General features: G+C 43.0%; 1 protein-coding gene across 2 annotated transcripts in view; it reads right to left on the reverse strand.

Annotated features, from left to right (window-relative positions):
* Nucleotides 1-22,787, reverse strand: part of LOC128769411 (glypican-5-like) — a 122,670-nt gene that overhangs the window by 17,389 nt on the left and 82,494 nt on the right. For both annotated transcript variants that reach the window (XM_053883103.1, XM_053883102.1), the window contains 2 exons: nt 22,268-22,388; nt 4,226-4,367 (listed from right to left, as the gene is read on the reverse strand). In XM_053883103.1, coding sequence (XP_053739078.1) covers nt 4,226-4,367; nt 22,268-22,388 — 263 coding nt within the window. The remainder of the gene's footprint in view (nt 1-4,225; nt 4,368-22,267; nt 22,389-22,787) is intronic.

Genomic DNA, 22,787 nt, shown 5'->3' on the forward strand with positions numbered 1-22,787 from the left:
ATATTAATGGGAGGCGAAGTTGCTATGGCAACTCACTTTTAATGACAACCTTTCTGCTCCTTTCATTTTGGGGGCGCCTGCAAGTCTCTTTGTAGGGAAAACCATTAGAGCTATTGAAAGTGTCCAGAGGTGAGAGTTTCCACGTCAGGTCAGAGGTCAAATCACATTTCTACAGCGACAGAGAAAAAGCACTAAAATATTCAGTGTTGCACCTAATGTTTCCGACTGAAGGAAAAAAGCAGAAGACTGACCGACGTCCGTATTTCCAGCATCACTGGCCTGTAGTGTTCAGCACCTTCCTGACACTGGTGAATGCTAAACATGTTCAATATTTACCACCAAAAATCTTTGTGTCTATGTGTCTATGTGTGTGTAGGCTTGTTTATCCAACTTTGTGGGGACCAATTCTTGACAAAACACTATCTTTGTGAGGACCATATGAGGTTGTGGGGTTATTTGAATGGACCCCACGAGGTTAAGCCTCAATTTGAGGATGGAGACTTCAAAAGTAAAGTCATTATACTTGGGTTTGGTTCATTTCTTTTGGATGGTTAGGTTTAGGGAGAGAGGCTGGGGAAAACATTATGGCAATGAGAAACCTCCCCTGTCCTCACAAGGTAAGAAAAACAAACCTGTGTGTGTGTGTGTGTGTGTGTGTGTGTGCGTGTGTGTGTACAAAGGTGGGCAATAAAATTTCCAAAGGGGCCATATATCATGTGACCATTGAGAGGGGCCGTCAAACCCAAAAAGAGGAGGGGAACAAAAAATGGAAACTAAAATTCAAGTAATGACATCATGTGTGGCTATGAAATTACACTTTGAAAATGCTTTTTATTGAATTTAAACCACATTCCATTTAAAGATTCTCGATGTGTCTCATACATTCTTTCAATTCTGATGTATTTTAAGGGACAAGAAATACTACTAAAATAAACAAAACAACAATGTACAACAATATCAGTTTTGTAGTTTTACTCTGACTCCAGGAGGGCCACATAAATACAGTCAAAGGACCACATTTGGCCCCCGGGCTGCACTGTGCTAGTGTAGTGCTATGCTACATCCTCATATGTCAAATGTTCAGTCACACTGGCCAAAGTGAGCGGTTCTGATGCGGTACAATCCTGACTTCTGAGGTCAGATACAATTCAATGTCATGGTTCACAAGCACAGAATTTGCCGGTAAATCTGTTAAAGCAACTCATGTTAACTGCTGGTCCATTCACAGTCAGGCAATTCCCCAAGACTCTTCGGACAAGGGTAACAGTCCTGGGAGTCTATGCTGACACTGTGGGGGAAAAGATAAATGGAAAGTTTTTGGAAAGTACTAAAGTGTCAGGTGAATTTCTCCTGATATTTCCATGGATCCATATGCATATATTTGTTGGTGCAACTTTACCTTCAGGTGATTAGCAAGTAGCATTTTCCAATGTCTACTTCACTGACTTGACTCAGCTCATACGCACATGAACATCTGTTGCTGCCACGTTGAGACACTTCTTCCCTGTGACAGGCAACCAAACGCTCACCACTAAAGTGAATAGCGCGAGCCGCCCCGCCAGTGTCTTCACCTGACAGATGGTGTTTGTTACCAAAAGAGGATTGCGCTTCCATGCCCGCGAGACTCACATTTCCTCGCTGCGCGCCCCTGCAGCCCGATCACAGGATGTGTTTGTTTACCCATGCGGTTACTTCTCCTGCGTCTGAGGCAGAGCTCACCTGCTCTTTTACTGTTTTAACACCACATTACCAGCACAAGCAAAACACTCTCAAGAGTGGCCACAACCCAATTCAATTCTCCTTTTCAGATCTTTGTAACAATGAGATCAAGACGCTGAGATTTATGTGAAGCAGCTCCAAGTAAAAAGGGCTTAATACGCCATAATCACGCCACAAAATGCGACAAATAGCTGCGGGGACGAGAGGAGACACGGCCGATTAGAGACTCATTGATTTATTCACACATGATCTCTGTGGTGGCCTCAGTTCTTACATGACCGGGCTTTTTGTCGACGGCACTGAGAGGCCTCTGACATGTCTTCAGGCGAGACAGGGGCTGAAACCGAGTCAAGCATCCGTGACATCATACAACCAGACTCCATTTAGTTTAATAGTTGAGGTTTTCACTGACTCTTTTTTTTAAATGAAAATATCAAGTGCCACATAATATGCTTGAACCGTTTGAACACTTGTGTAAAAGCTATGTCCATCTTGTTGTGCGGTCAACCATTAAACACTGCGCAAACTCTCCCGACTCAGTTGCGGAAAACGCCACGGCACTTTACTCAAGTGGAAGCGTCATCAGAGCTATTTGCGATTATGCAAAGTTATTGTGGCGCTTCATCTCCCAGAGAGCTGTCAAAAGCTCGGAGGAAGGGATGAGGGAAGAGTCGTGCGGTGCTGACTCAGTTCCCTCCAGTTCAGGAGAATGTTGCATTGAATTGTGTTTTATTCTTCGTGGCACTTGGTGGTGTTGGCGGGCCGCTCTCCCGAGGATCTAAACTTTTATTTATAGAGTTTGAATTAAACATTTATTCATGATCATGATATTGGGGGAAACATGATGACTCATTCCAACCCAAGGAAAAGGAGCTTTTTCTGGCTCTGATCTTCCTGGGGATCATTCATTTTTATATGATTAATATGCTGGCGATGTCAGTCTTTTACTTAAAGACGAACACTACGCTGCTTTAGTTCATTTGTACTCGGTCAAATTTGTCGCCCCCTTTAACTGAGAACCCAGTGCCTCAGTCTGGGACTCGGAGATACAGTCGGTTGTCACTTTGGATGTTCATCATGGAGCATTTCCTCTGTGGTCGGACCGGAATGACGTGACCTTTGCTGAGTTTCTGCAATGGATTCTCCAACCAGACGCATATTTTTGCACATTATTCCTTTCCAACCTGATGTTTTTCAATGCAAGCTCTGCCACTTTATTTCACTGGGGACGAGTGCAGTGCACTGCTGAGTAGTGATGGGTATATGAGGTATCATGAAACAGTACTGCAGGGTTGGAGAAGTTGTTCAAGCCGAAACATTTTACAGCAGACAGTGCCATCTGCTGGCCTCTGAAAAACAGGACACTGTGTCATGAAACCTCATCTACCCATCACTTCTGCTGAGTTTACCGTTGAGACTTTACTGCCAACCTGCCACATAAAGGTTCCACTTCAGTCGAGCAATGTTCCTCCAATGTTTGTTGACACTGTCATTATATAAAAGTCTTATCATATTCTAAAACTGTTGGTCTTCCTTGCCAATTCAGTTGTATTCGGTATTTAAAAAAAATCTATGACTCCTAAGGAATTGCATTTTAAAATATGCATTTTTTTTTTGGCAGTCTCAGTCGGAAAGGTCCCCGACTCTGGCCTACACTTCAGACCGCTTTCACACTTGGAGCCCAGACCCAGAAAGGCAGCTGTCCCAGAGCCCCAACTGTCCGTTTGCTATTGGGTCATTCATAATAACGTGCATTCACACATACTGTGCAGGAAAGATGTGAGTCATAGACCCCTGACCTGGAGTCTAAGCAAAACCGGCTTCATTTCCAACACATTTTATTCAGTCACATATCAGTGTCTGAGGCAGTGATTTTTCATCTCATTCAGTGACTTAAAATGTATCTTTCAGATGCTAAATGTTTTTTGTTGTTGTGTTTTTTCGAACACTAATCTAGCAATGACTTGAAGCGGGTACGTCGCCTCAAGACTTTGGCAACAGGAGCACCACACCCTGAAGGAAGGCCATGCACGAGTCACTGCTACTGAAATGGATTTTTTCATTCTTTTTGTTGCTTCCAAAAACCTGCGTGCTTCCCAAACATGTTTTGTCAAGATGAGTTAAAAGAGAGAACAATGAGGGCAACAGAATAACTTTGTTGCAAAGTATGACTGACAGTTTTAAGGCCAACAAAAAAGCCACCCGCATGTCAGACTCCTTTTGATGATTTAAAGTTAATAGTTTGAGTCATTTCGCCCCAAGTGATGTATAAAACTGACCCGCTAATCGCAGCCCTCGAATAAGTGAGTGACACATAATAATAGGGGAAGATCATTCACATTATTCCATTAGTGATCTCATAAAACAGGTAGGAAAAGGGATGTTGAATATGGCCCACAATAACAAGAGCCGACATGTTGGGTTTACACTGGTGTTTATGACAACATAAATCCTGCTTGTACGGAGGGAGGAAAGCCGAGAGAAATTCCGTTCAGAGTTCACTCACACGTCTGGTCTTGACCGTCTCCCGAGGCTTGACATCCGTCTTCGTCGTCGCAATCCGTGGTGCTGCCCTCTTGTGTTTCGCCGCTGCCCAGCTCCTCCCAGGCCTCCACTTGGCCCAGTTTTGGAAATCTGTCATGGGTCTCCTGGCGACCAGAGAACACACAGAGAGATGAACATTGCTGTCTCTCGTTCATTGAGCCAGCTTCTATACATTCTATGTTCACACTCAAAGTGCCAGCAAACGCACTTTCCGGCATCATCTTGTCACATACATTTCCCTTTTTTTTTTTTTTTCGGATGAACTTGACCTCGGGGCGTATTGCGGAATCCGTGTTTCGCAGCCCTCATTTCAAAGTTGTTGCCTTGAGTCTGATAAGTTGGATTGAACTACAGAGAAGACTTCTGTTGCTGCCAGCTTTTAATCAGTTTTATGCTGCTGCCGTTTCATTTTTTAAATATTCATCTTTGCCAAGTATACGTCAGTCCGCTTCTGAGTGAACGCCAGATCTCAGTGTGAGTCATGAACAGCAATTAAATGAGATCATAAATACGCAGTCATCGACAACACAGTCCTAACACAAGTCGTAAAAAGGAGCGTCTAGAAGCTCGACTGAAACACTGAACAACACTGGAAGTGAAAACAGTTTTGCAGTCAAATAAAAAGGTGGGTGCAACGAATGTAACCCGTAATACAACAGATGATTTCATGGAGTCTTGATGATTTTTGTGATTCCATGCACTCTCCCTTGAGATTACTATACAAGGCCTAAGTCTTTATATATAAAAAAAAAATCTTTTTTTTTCTGTGGTGCGAAATTGTCGAAATAACACTGTGTTTTTTTTATTCTTCACACTGGTTCAAAGTGAATAAAACTTTTCAGGCTAAGAGGCAAATTAGCAGCTCACTTCTCACACACACACACACACACACACACACACACACACACACACACACACACACACACACACACACACACACACACACACACACACGCACGCACGCACACACCTTTTCTTCACAGAAGAGTCAACATCCATTTAGAGTTTCCTCAGTGGAACTGAGCAGCAGTCTGGACGGGCTTACAAATAAGGCCAGATCAGATCAGACTGCAGTCACCGTCCAGAAAGCTTCTGCACTCTAGACAGAAGTCGGAGACCCAGACAGTGACCCTGTTTTAATTCCTTCATAACTAGATGAACCATATTTGATCTCAGCCTTTATTGTCATTCGATGTGTCGGACCAAACTCTTCTGAAATCAAAGTGTTCCGGTCAAATTGAATTGGAGGGAGCGGGGGATGCTGACTTGGTTTGGCAACCTCTTCATGAAAAATACCAAAAGAAGGAGCTCATGTGGAACATAACTATGAACAACTGTGGAATTACAAAAAAAAAAGATCAACGGAAAGTAGCAGTCAGCTGGACATAGAGTGAGACAACTACCATAGTAACTTTCTAGGTTTCACCCCTTTATGCACATGTGGGCAACTCAAGGCTCGAGGACTAAATCCAGGCTCTTTTCTGTAAAAGCACCAAAAGGAGAGCATTATCTGAACAATAGATTCTGTTATTTGCAAAATATGATGTGTAATAACAGTGAATAAAGTGGATGAGAATGAAAAGGGACACTGACATCGGAATCCGTAACTGCCATTTACAGACTCTTAGATCAATTTTTGATGAATTTTGTTTGCTACATTATGAAGGAGGACAGAAAATCTACACCTGTAATGTTCAATGACTATAGTGTAGAGGTGGGCAGTTAAATTTCCTAAAGGGCCACATTACAAACTGTGACTGATGAGAGGGGCCATCAAGGCAAAGTAAAAGTGGCGATGACTACGAAATGTGAAGGAAAAATAATCTTGAAATGAACCACAAAATGTTCAAAGAAGCAAGGATATTAAGTAGTGTAAATATGGCATAAACCCTATAAAAACATTTACCAACTATGGACCAAACATTGAAGAGGATGAAAAGGCAATTATTTAAAAAAAAAAAAATTGAGGAAAATACTAAAATGACAAATAGAAGACACAAAAATACAGTCATGAATTTGTTGTATTTACTGTTGAACTAGTATTGGCTGAAACGGAAACAGGATTTTAAAAAAAAGACAGAAAATACTGCAACAGTTATATAGTTTTAGTGTGACCTCATGAGGGCCGCAAAAACACAGGCAAAGGGCCGCAAATGGCCCCCGGGCCGCACCTTGCCCAGGTCTGCTATATATAAATTGGAGAGTGGTTATTCATAGTGTCTTGTTAAGACTGACTAGTCCACTGTTCCATGATGCATCGCAAGCGTCTATAACAGACAAGGCTGAACTAATTCCATTCTGTACCCCTTTATGACTCGGAGAAACTGAGTTTCGACACTTCTGAAGTAAGTTTTGAGTCAGTATAAACCCACTTCCTCTCTCTTGCAATAAAAAAAAACTTGGCCTGCCTTTGCTCTTTTAATAAAACTGAATCGTAGCACTTCATTTTCTACTTCAGATCTGCTCGCTTAAGTTCATTTAGCTTTGCATGCTCATTCACACAAATCCAACTTTGCCTACGTCGAGTTGGCTCGACGCCTCTTGCGTTGGCAGGATTCAGTCAGCCTCACTGGCACTTGAAGGGAACAAGTAAAGCAACATCAGACATGAAGAAGGGTCCACCCTGCTTTTTAAAACAAGGTGATTTCATGTATAACTCCATCAGTTTAGCGCCACCGCGAGGACAGACACCGGGATAGAAAGCTGAGGATGAGGAGAGAGGAGGGACTTCGGAGCCCGGCGGCCCCCAGAAAGCTTTTTAAGACGGAGTGAGAATCAATGAAAGCGTCGCTGCTGTGGAAACCAGAGACATGCTGCTGGAGAATTGTCACTTGGCTGCCATCCAGCCCTGTTTTCTTTGGGAAAGTCAATCCCTTCTATTTTTCAACTTCAACCTACAAACACATTTCTCTCCGGCTTATTCCCCAAAACACATAAACATCAGTGCAATGTGAATCCAACACAGCTTCTCCTCTAATGGAATTCTCGGCATCAGATTACGCTGAATTGAAGTGTAAAATCCGCTGACATTTATGGCGGTAATTACAGTCTAATTAACATTTAAAGTGTCCCAAAGCACCTTTGCACAGCCATCGCACTGAGAGAAATGCAAACAACCCTCAAAAAGGAATCTGTGTTGCACCACTTGGATCAACATTTTCAGCATCAGTCGAGGTTGCTGAGGTTGGTCAAGTTACATTTGCCACGTCTTGCAAATGGGTTTTCAAGGAACAGTGTCATTACATTCAGAGGTCAGTAGCTGGCATGTTTAGGTTTGAAAATGTTCCTTCCTGAAGCTCATGTCGACTCCTTACACTGCTTCAAGCTACTCCATTACCAGCAGCTAAATGAAAAAATGGGACGCAGTATTGCTAACTTAAGGCCCACTTCCTGTTAGGAAGACATGCAGTTTCAATGAAGTTTCATGAAACACTGCACTCATTTTCAGAAGCCGCTGGATGAAACTTCTTTGCTGTACATTCTTTGGCTCCAACCATTCCAATGAAACCTCACATAATCTTTAAACAAAGAGCGCCACCTACTGGGGACACTGTTTCATGAAGCTTCATCAACCCATCACTAGCAACCTGCCTGACAAAGTCTCTTGACTCAAAGCGCCATTGCAACAAACTATTCGCAAGTCAAAAGACAAGTTTCCACAAACATTTCTACCTCAAAGTGTGACATCATCTTCAAGCGTCACGAGGTAAGTTACATAAAGTAAAATGACCACTGCCCTGAAACAACTGTAAAACAATAGTAAGAAGACAGATACAGCTGTGTGGAAGTCACTGCACCTAACAGTTAAGAGAACAGGCCGACTGCACTGGTATGACTCCAAAATTTGATGCCAGTCAATGGCCTGGAAATTCTAGGGATGAAAGAAACTTTGCTCAAAACTCACACAACTTCCATCTTTAATGTCCATAATTTCAAAACCCTCTGTAAAAATATGTCTCAGAAACGTTGCCCATTATACTTCTTTCCAAGGTCTGTTATTGTAGCCACTGCCAGAGGGTTAAAACAGTCCAAACAATAACTGGTGCACAATGATGTGAAGTTGTTCTCCTGTGCTTGAAAGTATTGGGGCGGGACAAAGCCTCAGAGTCAGAGTCATATAAACTCAGGCAGGCTAACATCTCCCCAAAATGGTCAACTTATCTCATGTTTTCGATACCGTTGGTTTGTGTGCCTGTGTTCAAAATAACATGGGAAGTTTGGATTAGATTTTCAGGAAATGTGTGAAATATATAATACTTTTTTTCCATCACTTCAGGCCTCCAGTACACAATATATACATGTACACATTTACATGAAAAGAATGCAGTGCTCTCGCCACTGTGTCTCGGGTTCGATTCCTAGTCAGAGAATTAAGATTTGGAATTTTTAAAATATTCTCTATTCGTTGAAGTTTACACTCCCTGAGTTCTTTTCCAGTTTTACTTCAGTAATTATAAAGTAAGTTGAGATGCATCTAGACTACCAAGACTTATATGACAAAGGATGTGACCAAATGCTGGAATTTTTTGGGTCGGCTGAAGAGGCAAAGTCATCCAGAGTGAGCTCCAAGATTCATGAGTGGTGTAATAGCCAAAGTTTACGAGCTCATCTGCTTGGCCGGTTGAAAAATGTCCCCGGCTTTCCTGGTATCGATTCTGAATGTAACAGGCAGCGTAATAGAAAAAAGATCATTCTCTTCGGACCCCGAGTGTCAAGAATGAAACTCGCAATTCATCATCCGTATTGATCAAACATGAAGTAGCTGTGGCAGCTCTGGGGAAGTTCTTCAGGTACTTTCCTCTTGTTTCTTTCAGACATTTAACTAAGCTGTATCAATTAGGTTTTGGGTCTTGAGGAGTCAAATCCGAACGATGTTGTTATCATGGCAAGCGTTTCAGATCGTACGAACTGTCTTTGTCATTTGGTGACTAAACTTGCTCTGCTTAACCGGTCACTAGACAGGTCATCACCTGGGACTGACACAGGCAGAAAACCTTTCACGTCTTAACAGAATGTTCCAGCCTCCCTTTTATTTACAGAAGGCACAAAGCGTCTCTGCGCCCAGGATACACTGTATATCAACTAACCACTTTTACCACTGTCTTGTGACACTGTGTTTGTATTTCTATCCTTGTGGGAACATTAGGAGGTGTCTCATTGCCATAACCCTTTCCCCAGCCTCTCACCCTAAACCTAACCATCCAAAGCCATGACTCTGAACCAAACTTAAATCGTCCTCACAAGGACAGTGTTGTGTCAAGAATTGGTCCCTACAAAGTAGGATAAAAAAAATGTCTAAAGACCAGTTTATGCTCCTTACCCGTCCGTTTCAAATGATGTTACCGTCACGTTCTTCACGTTGGGGTTGTTGATCACCTATATATCTATATGCCGCTGAAAAACTCCAAAACCAACATGGCAACTGTGGAAGAAGTATTGAATCTCTTGCCCAAAAGAGGAAAAGGAGGCAGCGTTGTAGGAGGCGCTGGTCGATGAGGCCTCCGAATATATTTCCACTGGAGGATGGAGAATTTCCGCTATTGTCATGTCTTCTTTGTGTCGCAGAGGTATGTATGGGGTAGTAACAGCAACACTGCCCCCCAAGGTTTCCAGAGGTACTGCTCTGTTTGGTCCATATCCGCAAGCTTTGTGGAAGCTTGCAGAAATATCTGGATTATTATACATGATATATAATAATCCGGAGCCGTACATAACGTTGAGCTTAAATGGGCATTAAAATTCAACATGGGACTTTGAATCCCTGCGTAATTTGATTTTGTGCTTGTCCACAAAAAATGCTGTATTAGGTCCAAAAGCTTTGGGTTAGACCAGTCCTTCTCCAATAGTGGGGAAACAAACTTATTTGCCGTACTAGAAAAAAGTGTAATAACAACAACATTTTTTTTTTTTATTTCAGACAAATTGATGCACTTGAAGTCTTTTCTGTGACAGACAAAAACAATGTTCATAAAGTTAAGCTGATCTATATTACTTTCTTTCTTTTCTTTAATGTTAACAAGGATCCAATGTTATGTAGAGGTGTACCTAAAGTAATTCTGAAGACAATTATACTATATATATATATATATATATATATATATATATATATATATATATATATATATATATATATATATATATATATATATATACAGAGGCGGTGGAGAGTTGGAGGGGCGCGAAACGTTCACTTCTTCCTGCTCCTGAGCCATCAATATAAGTCCCAGGGTTCTCCCCCAGATTTTTTGCCCGGAATAGATGGGGTCTCCAACACGGAGTGGGGAAGGAAGAAGGCAAAAACAGAGCACGTTGTACATCTTTCACAGACATCACATGTCCAAGTGGGACGGCAGCACCTACTGTAGTTGCTGTTCAACTTGTTACACAAGAAAAGCCCAGGTGAGACATGCTAAAAACAAGAATAATTGGGCTTTTCATGACCTTTTCAGTACTTATATTAGTCCTTCCTATAGGTATATTTCATTTGTAGCCATTGTGTCCACAATCTTGCTCTGTTTCAGCGACAAAGCTCAGGAAGTTGCTCGGATGACTGCTGTAGCTATAAGTATAAAACCAGTAACTGTGCTTTAAAATCTTGGTCCAGAACGAAGTTCAAGTGAAAGATTTATCTGTCAAAAATAATAAGCTAATTTAGGCTTGTGTGCACTCAAGTGCCTGTTTAATACACAGAGCGTTAGAGGCAATCATCGTTTCTTTCCATATGAAAAGAAGTCAATTCCACAAATGAGAAGCGACAGAAACAGAGCTGAGGACAGAGACAGCAGCTCCACACGATAAGCAGCAGCCAATATGTTCGGCTTTAGCAGCCTGGAGTGGAACAATAAAGATTATATTTGTATATGAATGAAGCCCGCAGTCAAGAATTCTATAGAGTTTTCCACAGTGTAGGGACGATTGACCCGTTCTGGAGGTGGATATTCATGGACGACAAAATGCGTCTGCCCCTCGCATCGTGAAAAACAAAACTAATTCAAAATAATGAATTTGCTTCTGCAGCGCAAACAAGACAGCAAGTCAATTCTGTCGCCACAGACGGCACAAACACATCTGAGACTGACAGAGAGAGCTTTTGTTTTTCAGGATATGTGCTGCCTGTATAACTAAGGGAAGGGCACGTGCAAAAACTAAATAAAATAAAAATTCACAAGGCAAAGACAGATGGGGAATAAAAGTCACCAACACACACCAGATTTATGGCCTTCATGTAGAAAATTACCTTGTTGTTTTTTTCAGGATTTTTAAAAAAATGCACAAGCAATGAAAACAAACATTTCCAAAATGGAAACCACATTATTATTGCAATTGCTATGACCTAATGTGTTTTATCTGTATATTTTAAAAGCACTAACCTATGTCTCTGTCTCAGATGCGTCACCAGTTGTTGACCTGGGCGTCTGGACTCCAGCACTATTGTCTTCAGCTCCTTGTCTCTTGCCTGCTGAGACTCTCTTACTGCGTATTGACCCTGGACCTGATGACTGAAACCTGTGTTTTGACTCCCATTTTGCGACATTTATTTGAATAGTTCTCTCATAAAGAATTGGAGTAAGCGATTGACGAAAGTTAGCGTGAGCTACATTTGAATGAAAAAAAATCACTCGAAGCCAGACACTCAGTGCAGCAGAGCAAGTCTTTTTAGGCTCCAAGGCAGAGCAAAACTGGACGGTGTTTTAACACTGTACTACGTTCCATGTGTGACGGAAACACTTTATTTTAGTGTTAGAGCATTAAATAAATGGTTGTTAAATCTCCCACTCTAGCTTTAATGCATGTTTAATGCTATTTTCCAGATGTTAACAACATTAATATTTATGTATTGAGTTGTAACACGAATGAAAATAATAAACATATTCATTTCTAACTAAGTTTAAAGTTGTGCACAGTGCATTGGTGGTTAGTTTCGTAAAAGAATTGTGCCCCTGAGATCAGCTACTCACATATAGAATGACGTCGTAGTGTTGACAAGGCACTTAAATAATGACTCAAGTGACTCACAGAGTTCAAGGATTTAAACTCCTATTGTACGTCAAACTACAGCGTCATTAACTGCTGCAGAAGTGAACTGGCAGATCAACTTGTTTGCTGTGGTTATGAACATGACTGAAGTGAAACAGACAGTAAAATCACTTCCAAATGTAAAGCACCAAAAACTCTGATGCATAGGAGAAAGAAAAACAAAACTTGATAGCAATTGTGTGTCGTGTTGTTCAAGGACAATCCTTGCGGTGTGGCTGGAGTTAAATAAAGTTAGAGAGACGCTGAGAGCCAAGGCTCAGTCTTCAGCTCTGGCAAACAACAGCAGGCCCAAAAATCCCCCAGGTGAATCCACCGACAGCAACAGTCCCTGACTGGCAGCTGAAGACAACAGATCCCTCAGCACTCTGCAAAAGCATCTCTCCAGCCGGGCACAAAAGGCTTCAAAGCTCCCGACTCAGAGTGCAGCGGGGATAGCAAACTATGGAACCCAATGAGAGGAAACAAACCTGGAGCCACACAGTGGATTGAAGGTGCAGGCACTGGAGGATGATGGTCCTCTCAAGAGAGCTGATCGTGGGTAGCGACTGGGATGCAAGTAAGGGGGTCATTGGTGCTGTGAGAGCCGTAAAACCTCATGATCGACTAACAGTTTAAGACATTTTTTAATGCCAGACCGGTGCATATGAAGATGAAAGGCCTGCGTTCAGTGTTATGTCTGTGGTGTGTGAGGAAAGTGCGGCAAGCTTGTCCTCAGAGGCAGAAACAGCCTGACTATGTGTGTGGCGCCCTCTATATAACCATTATTAGTTTGCAGTCAGTCAAGGAAAAATATTTGTATTCAGGCTTGACTTCATTAAGTACAGTTATTTGGAGGATATACACGGCCTGTTGCGAAACTGCTCCGTCCTCACAATAAAGTCACTCCTCCCTTCGGGGAACTGAAAGTGATAAGAAAAAGACCACTCCTTTTCCAAAGAAAGAGAATTATTGCAACTTTAACAAAAGCCATCTGTGAGAGAGAACATAATAAACCCGGAAACAAAGCCAATCACCACATGCTGCATAAAAATAAAATAAAAAAACAATTAGTTATTGACAGATTTTCTTAGATTCCAATGAAGCCAACGCGCCCAAAACACTGACTATTCATTTTGACTGAAATATTCCGAATCACAAAGGCCTTGATAATGTTTGTTTTCAGTCCACCATCATCTCAAAGCAACATGTTGTTTTCTTTGGACTATAATTCACACATGTCAAATTGAAACATCTGATTCAACAAAAGCGCTGTCTGCACAAATTACTTGGCGGATTTGTCTTCGCCGGTGTCATCTGGCGGCAATATGGCGGCAAAACTCTAATGCGAGCTTATAGTCGGAAGACGATTTTCCAGAGGGAAAGGTGGAAATGTTTCTCAGTGACTTAGAGGAACACACCTGCACAAGTACAAGCCACTACAAGTGTTTCTGCACATCAACAACACGACCTTTTGTGACACTTCAAGCGTCAGTCACAAGGTTTGCCTCATCACACCTCCTGACAGCCTTCTGTGCGAGTGTGTGTTTTGGGATTAAAACACATGGATAAACCTTGGCTTCAGTCCGACAGGTGAAAAAGAAGGAAAAAAAAAAAACCTTGACAGTTCTGGTGACATCATTCTCCTCGGAGCGTGTATGAACAGCTGCCTCGCTCGGAAGCGTTCGGTGTTTGATGTTTTGGCCAAATCGCACTGAAGGCTGCCACAGTCTCGCAGCGAAGATGTGTGACTCAACACGAGAGCGCAGTGTGGGAAAAGACCTGCCGGGCTCAATTCACATGCCCCAATCAACATTTTCGCGAGCGGCACCAGCTGAGAGCTGCCATTTTCAGTCAGGAGGCGCTCAGTTTGTCAGCTGATTTCCCGCCCCGACAAATCTGCTGCGAACCACATGACCCTTCTCAGGATAAAAAAATAGCTCAACTGCAAAATATAAACATTTCCGTTCAAAATTTCATTGACATTAATCCGACAAGGAAAGGTTCTGACCAACTGGTCGTAAATTGGATTGGACGTAAGTCGAATGCCATTCAAAATAGCTGACCCGAGGGTTAAAGGTGCTACTGTAGTGGTAAGTCGTAAGTCAGGTGTTACTTGTATCTTGTTTGCAAGTGAATGGTCAGCAAGGTAGTTTAAGGAAATCTGAATCACAATATTTTTAGCTAAGAATTGAAATCACGATTCTCTGCCACAGTTCTTTTCCTTATGAAATATGAACGTTATTGCACACATAAACCATGACAAAACAAAGTTGCAGCACCAAAGAGATTTTTTTGGCAAAACAGCCTGTAAACATAGTGTCATGTTTCATTTCACTTGTGCTTTTATTTTGTTGTTTCCTGTTTCCGTTTCCTTCGCTTTCTCCAGCTTCACAGCAGCGCAGCTAGATCCCATTCCGCTGATCATGGGTTCCAGTCTGCGCTGCCAGATGGTTGCTTCACGTCCTCACTGTAAACACTCCTTCAACCCTCCGTTCTCTCGTTGTCAAAACACAGCAATCGGGGTCGACAAAAAGCATCTTGCTCCTGATGTGAGCGAACATTTTAAGGAGAGCCTGATCTTGTCTTACTGTCTGGATGAAAATGTCCAACACCGCAATTGTCAAACTCAAGCCGCAGCTTCAATTGTTGCAGTACTTTCAGAGCATTATCCCATGTAAGAGGGTAGTCAACATGTTGTAGTGATGCATCTCCTTATCCATTACCATTGAGAATTGCTTTGTTTTTACTGCCTCTAAATTAACTTTCAGGTTGAAAAAAAGTGAAGGAGAAAACACTGCTTCTGCTTCTGTCCGCAGCAAATCCAAATGGGGTTCGGGTGACAAGCAACCGATTTGAATCGCTGATTCACGGTCGAGTCATTACACAAACGTTGAACAGAATTAATTTGATTCACAGTTTGTCAAAATAAAAAGGTTGATTATACATGCGGGTGCAGAGGCAGAGAGATGTTTAATAGCCGTGAACTGCAGAGGGCAACCTCCGGAAAAAAAAAAAAAAAAAAAAACACAGTCGGCTCCTCCGATTAAAAGACTGAATTAGTGATCAACGAAGCAGGAGGATTGTGGGAGTTTGCTGCAAATGCAGAATTATTTCCGTCAGCTACATTATGAGTCGGAGCCGAAGACGGTGATGTCCTAAAATAACCCCCCGCAGCCAGTTGATATATGGGTTGATTCTCTTTTTAATGCTGCTGTCATGTTAAACTCCGACTCGGGAGTCAGAGCCTCCGACCTTGGTGCAAGGTCAGCGGTGATCTGCGGAGGAATTATGGCAGGTAGCTTGTGTTTAGCCTTCACCCGAGGAACGGAGGCTGTCAAGAGCCGCTCCTCTTGTGCGTGAAGATATCACTCCCCAAAATGTTGAAATAGATCCACACATATGGCCACGTGTCTTTGCTTTCATGCACTTAAAACAAGAACGGGTTTGGGAGGAGTCTCAAGCTAAAGTGCCTAATTAATCTAGCAGTCAACGGGTTATTGACTAAGACCATCAGTTAATTGTTAATGCCGCAGGGTCAATAAGAAGCTGCTTTGTTAACAAGCTACCCGTGGCTAGCCCCATTGATCCAAAGCTGAGGTGCAGCCATTGCAGAGGAAAGCATGTCGAAGCAGGTTACTAGGATTTGTTCGATAGCTTCTTAGCTCAACACTGCAATATGATTCGCCCTCTGTCTTATTTATGCTCAACCTTACATACGGACCAACACCAGAGCAGTACCACCGGAAACTGTGGTGGATAAGAACAGACGACAGAATGAAATTGAAGCCCGCGGTCAAGAATTTTATAGGGGACGATTGACCCGTTCTGGAGGTGGACATTCATAGACGACAGAATGCGTCTGCCCCTCGCAACGTGAAAAACAAAACTAATTCAAAATAATGAATTTGCTTCTGCAGCGCAAACAAGACAGCAAGTCAATTCTGTCGCCACAGACGGCACAAACACATCTGAGACTGACAGAGAGAGCTTTTGTTTTTCAGGATATGTGCTGCCTGTATAACTAATAAAAGGGGACGTGCAAAAACTAAATAAAATAAAAAAAATCCCAAGGCTAAGCCAGATGGGGAATAAAAGTCTCCGACACACGCCAGATTTATGCCTTCATGCAGAAAATTACGTTGTTGTTTTTCCCAAAGCAAAGCCATGTTTGAGATGTGTTTATTGGGCGGGACATTTGACAATTGAAAATGTAGTATGTCAAGACATGAAGAAGACACAATAATGGTGAAATTCCTGTCCCCCAGTCACTGACCACGGCTTCCTTCACGCTGCATCTGTTTCCTCTTTTGCTCAAGAGGTACATGATCAATACTTCTTCCATAGTCGCCATGTTGGTTTAGGAGTTTGTTGTAGTCGTCATAAACTTTTGACTCTAGGCTGCGCCCCCTGGTGGATACTGTGTTTTTTTTTAGCAGGACCAACTTAAAGAACAAGTCAAAGTATGTTATCAGTGTGACATTGTTTGAAAAGGACGTGTAGATTTTCCTACCTAAATGGGGGATGAATGAGCCTCTTTAGAACAGGCTTGTCCAGTTCCAGCTCTTGTATCTGATAGAATCTCAGAAGCGACTCATGGCTGTCTCACAAAGAATTGGTTGGATGTAGAATGGGGGACATGGTGAGGCACATCACGCCTGTGACCATCTATTGCAACTCAATTTCAAGACAAAACAATGGGAGACAACGTTGCACTTCCAGTGTACTGGCTGATAGAAACCATCCTCACCTTCTCCTTCACCATTTCAGACACTACCATCAATTTTCAGAAAAGTCTGGAGCAGAGTATTTGATCCTCAGGGAGAGAGATTAGCTGCTGGCATCTGCCTCTCCATGAACTGAGCGCCTCTTCAGGAGTTACAGGTTCCGACAAGGGCAAAACCTATAACCCTAACATCGAAAAACTCTTGAAGAAGAGGATGTTGAAGACAGGTCCAGAAGCTGGTTGTTTTCCTTCCCACATCCAATCCAGCCTGCATTTCACTTCTGCACAAACTCTCAGTATAGTATAGTTTAGTATAGTTTAATCCAGGAAACGCCCCATAACCCATTGAAATCCACTTTGCGACCCATTAAGTTATACATAACCAACATTTTTAACTAGTTTTAAAAGACAACATCGCATCACTTTTGAGAGTTTGGGCTGCAACCGGTCAACCTCCTCCACCTTTATCGACCTCTCCTCTTACTCAATCCTGTCCTCTTCATTTTCTCATTGAACAACCCTGTGAACCTCATTGGCTGCCTTACACTTTAACCTCCCCCACAAACAATCCAAACTACCATGTGTCAAACCCAAGGCCTGGAGGCCATATCCAGTCCAGTAAGTCATTCTGCATGGCCCGCAAGAGATTTGAAATCTGGCTTGGTCAAGGCCTACAGCTAATACTAGGCGTATAGCAAGAACTGCATCACTTCCTCTGCTACAAAGGATGGTCAAGCTTTGCCGTGCGACAGGCCGTTCTGATCAAAGTGAATTTGTTGAAAGGTGTGAAAGCACAAGTGTGTTGAGATGGTGAAGGAGGCCACTGGATGGACGCTGTCCTGAGTGTTATGTCTGCATTGCTTTACACCACGCTTGGCTGAATTCCCTCCCTCCCGTCACCACATTACCTCTGTCACTCCTGCATCTATCCAAATATCCAATACAGCCCTCCTCAACTAGGTGCTCAGACAGAAAGAGGGGAGGATAAACCTGATTCCCACATTACGTCGAGGGCATTCCCGCCTGTTTGTTGGGTGTAAAGCTGCTCACCAGTTTTCCGGCATCCACACTTGACTTAGTTAAACCTGCATAATAAGGGACATTAAACTTTTTTTATTTGTAGCCTCTGGCTTTGAAGATTTCCTTGTTGCTACAGCAACAGAGAGCAGCAAACGTCTGGCGAGGACCCACTTCCATCGTTTTCTTCAAGCGGAAAGAATGTGTCTCCACCCTGTGAGGAGCTACCAACTCAGCCCAAACTCCTTCTTCATCCTCAGCCTCCACGTCTTTCAAGCCAAATCCCCACTGACTTCTGCAGGCACTGTAAAAACACGACAGCGCCAAACTCCGCAAAGTCACAGCGTTCAGAAGGAAAACTATCCAAGCTGAAGGCAGGAACGGAACAAATGTCATTCGCACTCCTTTCATAGCATGAACAAACAGTGCTGATCAACACATTTACGCGGCAACTCCAAACCCCTGCGGCGGCTCATAGATCTGAGGAATTGACTGGATGCACAAGAGGGATGCGGGGAGTTAAGCATACTCCTTGGATGTGGGACTTTGCCGGGCGAGCGGCCAAGCCAGACACCCGAGCAGCGGTCGGCCTCATCAATCACACATACGACTGACCTCCATGTATCAGGTCTCCATTTTGGACAGCGGCCCATTCTCTGTCTGCGCTTCAGGAACCGAGATGCAGGGAGGAATAAAAGCGGCGGTTGATCTGTTTCTAATACGCACATGGCAACAAACACAGCTATTAGCAAGGAATTTATTCTCAATCCCAGCCGGACGGATGGCTGAGACTCAAGAATCCACTTTGAAACATTTATTATCCACTTTAGCAATATTTACAGAGGCAGAGCGAGGGAGGAGGGATACACAATGGTGGGCTGGGACTTGGCTGCAGCCCTTAACAGTCCATTTTACGACGGGTCAAAGGACTTGGCTGGTGCGCTCTTGATTTAACGCTGATGTTTTGGACCTCGCAAAGCAGCCCCCCATCTACCCGATTGTTCAACCACGCACTCAAATTCTAATGACTCTGGAGGAATGAATCAAATAAATGGGTTGATCACCGGTCAGAGTCTGTGATGCACCAGCAGCAATGTTCAAATCGGCTTAGTGCTGCGTCTGACTGCTCCCCGCGTGGTGAAAACACACTCATCTGAACCGCAGTAATCCCGGAAATGGAGGTTATTCGTATCAGGCAAAAGCTCAGATTAGAGATTTCAATCAAATACCTGAAGCGCGTTCAATCTAATAATAATAATAAAAAGGTTTAGTTCATCCAAATAATCCAAATATGTTCAAATATTTTTTTTTTGACTTGAAATGGTGTTGAGGCACAGATTTAATATGATAATAAGCTCTGGGTTGTGGGGAATAAAATCATACTTCAGGCCCAAGACTATTGCAGTGATGTCCCTGTTTTGAGCACAAGGTGTCTTCACTGAAAGCTCCCATAAACACTTCATAAAACGCCAGAGCACAGCTTGTCTTTCCTCACCTGTGGCACGATACACTGTGGGAGGACATGGCCGTAAACAAGCAGCAGTAAAGACTTTTCCTAAGCCACTGGCATTGATCTTGCAGGAAGAGTAATGAGTTGTCAAAAACCGTAGACCTGGAGTTGCGCCGCAACTCCTGGCAGAGCGTGATACTGTTTTTTTTGCCACCGCCAAAGGGAGGTTATGTTTTCGTCTGTGTCCATCTGTCTGGTAGCAAAATAACTGAAGGGATTTCCAACTCCATTTTGGGGTGCGGTTGATAATGGGACAAGGAATTTATGACTGCATTTTCCTGGTGTTCTGGATTAGCCAGAACACATGATGTCCCAGTGAGCTAAACATGGAATTCCACTATTGAAGAGGGTATCTAATTCTATATAATAAATCCATGTAGGACAATAATACCGAGTGGAAAACAACACAATATCGATGGAAAACAACTGCTTGGTAGAGGACTGTGATCTTTTCTGTTAATATTTTATTTGTGTCAAACGTTGCTCAAGGTGGTGTTGATATATGGAAGATGGTTGCAAGATTCAAAAGATCTTTTTTTTCTTTCTTGTTCTTACCAAGTAGCAGAGGGTCATGGGAATCCATCTGAACTTTGGTCACAATAACCCCTTCACGGACTCCAATGGGGTGTGAGGGATTATTATGGGAAACATGCTGCGGTGAGGTCGCCCTCTCTTAATAGGACACTTATAATGTGCTCCACTTCTGTTTCAATGTAACTTTGATACACGCAATTTTGTATCTGTGACCTTTACATCACGATCAGCGCACCATCAGGTATTCTCAGCACAGTATCCGCTTTCACCTCTGCTCTACTCGATATTCATTTCTCCAAATTGGACTTGGGAGAAAACAAACGTGGTCCTCGTGCACCGTCACCGTGACAACGTGATGCTTGAAGGATTCTGAGCAAAACCGGGTATTTTTCTTCAGCCAGGAAAGTTCAACTGCCATGTGATAGAGAGGATAAAAACGTGGAATAAAGATGGGCATATTGCAAGGAATGCAAGGTGAATTCTATCTTCAGTGCAGACATAGCATGCAGTATATTCGGTTGAAAGAGAAGCTGGACCTTACTAAACTATCCAGGGTTGTTGGTAGCTAAAAATGTATTTATGTCTGGGGAAGATGTGGCCAATTCTGCAGCCTGGAATAGAACCTTTAGAATAGTATCACACCTGACACGATGTGTGGATGCGCCTCTGTGAGAGCGATGATATTTCAACCTCAGGTCAGACACCCTCACATTAGCTGTGTTCAACTTGAACTTTTGAAAGTCTTGAAATTTTGGCAACAGGATTGTCATGCTCTGCATCGTAGCCATGACAACCTGACAAGAGCTTCAATGCACAACAGGTAGTTTTTGTCCGCTATGCAAGATCAGCCGAGAGGTGACAGAAGAGGTAGATATAGGACATGAGTATAAAAAGTACAAAAAAAAGGCCAGAATGTTCACCAACAACATAATGTGGTTGTGTGAAGTGACTCACTGTATATCGGCCTGTTTAAAGTGTTCAGTATTAGTGCACAAATGTCAAGTGCAAGTATGCCACAATAATTTGAGAAAAGCAAGTAGAAAAAGGTTATTTTAGATGGATAATAAATATCATTATTCAGTAATTTACTCAGCGTCAAGAAGTAGGGAAGACAGTTGTGTGTGTGTGTGTGTGTGTGTGTGTGTGAGTGTGTGTGTGTACTTAGTGGCACTGCCATCAAAGGATTTTTTTTATTATTATTTTTTAACTTACAGATGATGTGCAGCTTGACAACAACACTGTATGTTCTGCCACCTTCAGGCGACGTCAGACGTCGGATAAAAAGACAAACAGGAGCAGAATAACAGGTGACTGTTGAGTTCTTCCTTCACAGTGGCGTGAGAAGAATGTCAACCAGTGAGTTTCAGCACCACTGGGATCAGTGTGTCGACGGCCAACTTTGGACTTACTCGGTGCAAAAATTCTCATAGAACGTTTCAGTGATTTCATAAAGTCCAGGCCATCCCCAGCCACTGGGGTCAAGTGACCCCGTGATGGAAAATAGACAGAGGGACGGTGTGTGCTTCAGAGCTGATAACAAAAGCATTCCATGAACTGGAGAGGACAAGTTGGGTGCCGGGCTCCATGCATTTCTGAGGGTAGCCATAGAAACAAAAGAGCACCATCATGTAAAAAAGACAGGGGCGGAAAAGGTGAGACGGAGTGAAAGTCTGTTGCAGTGGTCGTAATTTCCAGTGCAACAAAAGGGCAGACAGGCAGAAGGGAACCGGATCCTGGTCCGTTTGTCTCCTCAAATGGCCTCTAGGGACTGTGCGAAATGGCACTTTTCTTTTTGGTCCCATTCAGCTGGGGAGCCCATCTACATGACAAACAGTGGCACTTTCAAGCTGCCTGTGTCATCTCTGCCTATCCGTCACTCATCCCTGACCTTTTGCTCCCTTCGTCTTTTCCTCCTTTCCATGGTAATTCACTTTTTTATGCTATTTTTTTCCTCAATCTTTGATGCTTTCATCCATGTTTCTGTTAAAAACCCCTCTGAATTAAATGTCAAGGGCATTTCTGCAGCACCGCTGATTTTCTCTTATAAAAAAAAAAAAACAATGAAACAAGTAAATCAAATAATGGTCTCTCAGCTAGCAAGGTTTTTTGTTCATCATTTCATCCTCGGTATTTGTGCCAGTGACTCAGCCATCGCTGACACTCTCATCTTGACACACATTCATGTTGCAAGAGCCCTTTCTTACCTGGTTGAAGCTCTCCAATCTCTCCTTCACGTCCACGAGGGTGAGATCCGTGCTGCGCACTTTGACCTCTGGATTGTGTCTTTGAGCGTGCAGGCCACTTCCCACAACTTTGCCAACATACCTGCCAAAGGCAGAAGCCAGGGTGAGACATTTTGGAGACATGTTGTAGAGCACTTCAAGAATATAAAAGAGCAGCTTCTTAGGGAGGCGGGACACGAGACACAGACTCCATAAAGCTAAACCCCACGACTGGCCTGATCTCGATACGACAAGCGTGACAGAGCTTTCACCAGTGTCAAGCTGAGGTGGTGCTGTTTACAAGAGGAGGTCAAGAGTTGATGAAAAGGAAGAGTCTTTGACACCAAAAACTGTGCATCTAGACTGTTCTATTTCAGCCTTTTACATGTCACCTCCAGGGACAAGAGCAGACTGCAGCACATCGTACGTTCTGCTAAGAAGGTGATGGGTTGTAGCCTACCACCTCTTCAGGACCTGTATGTCTCCAGGACCCAGAGACGTT

Source organism: Synchiropus splendidus, chromosome 13 (assembly GCF_027744825.2).
Source record: "Synchiropus splendidus isolate RoL2022-P1 chromosome 13, RoL_Sspl_1.0, whole genome shotgun sequence".
Taxonomy (NCBI): Eukaryota; Metazoa; Chordata; class Actinopteri; order Syngnathiformes; family Callionymidae; genus Synchiropus; species Synchiropus splendidus.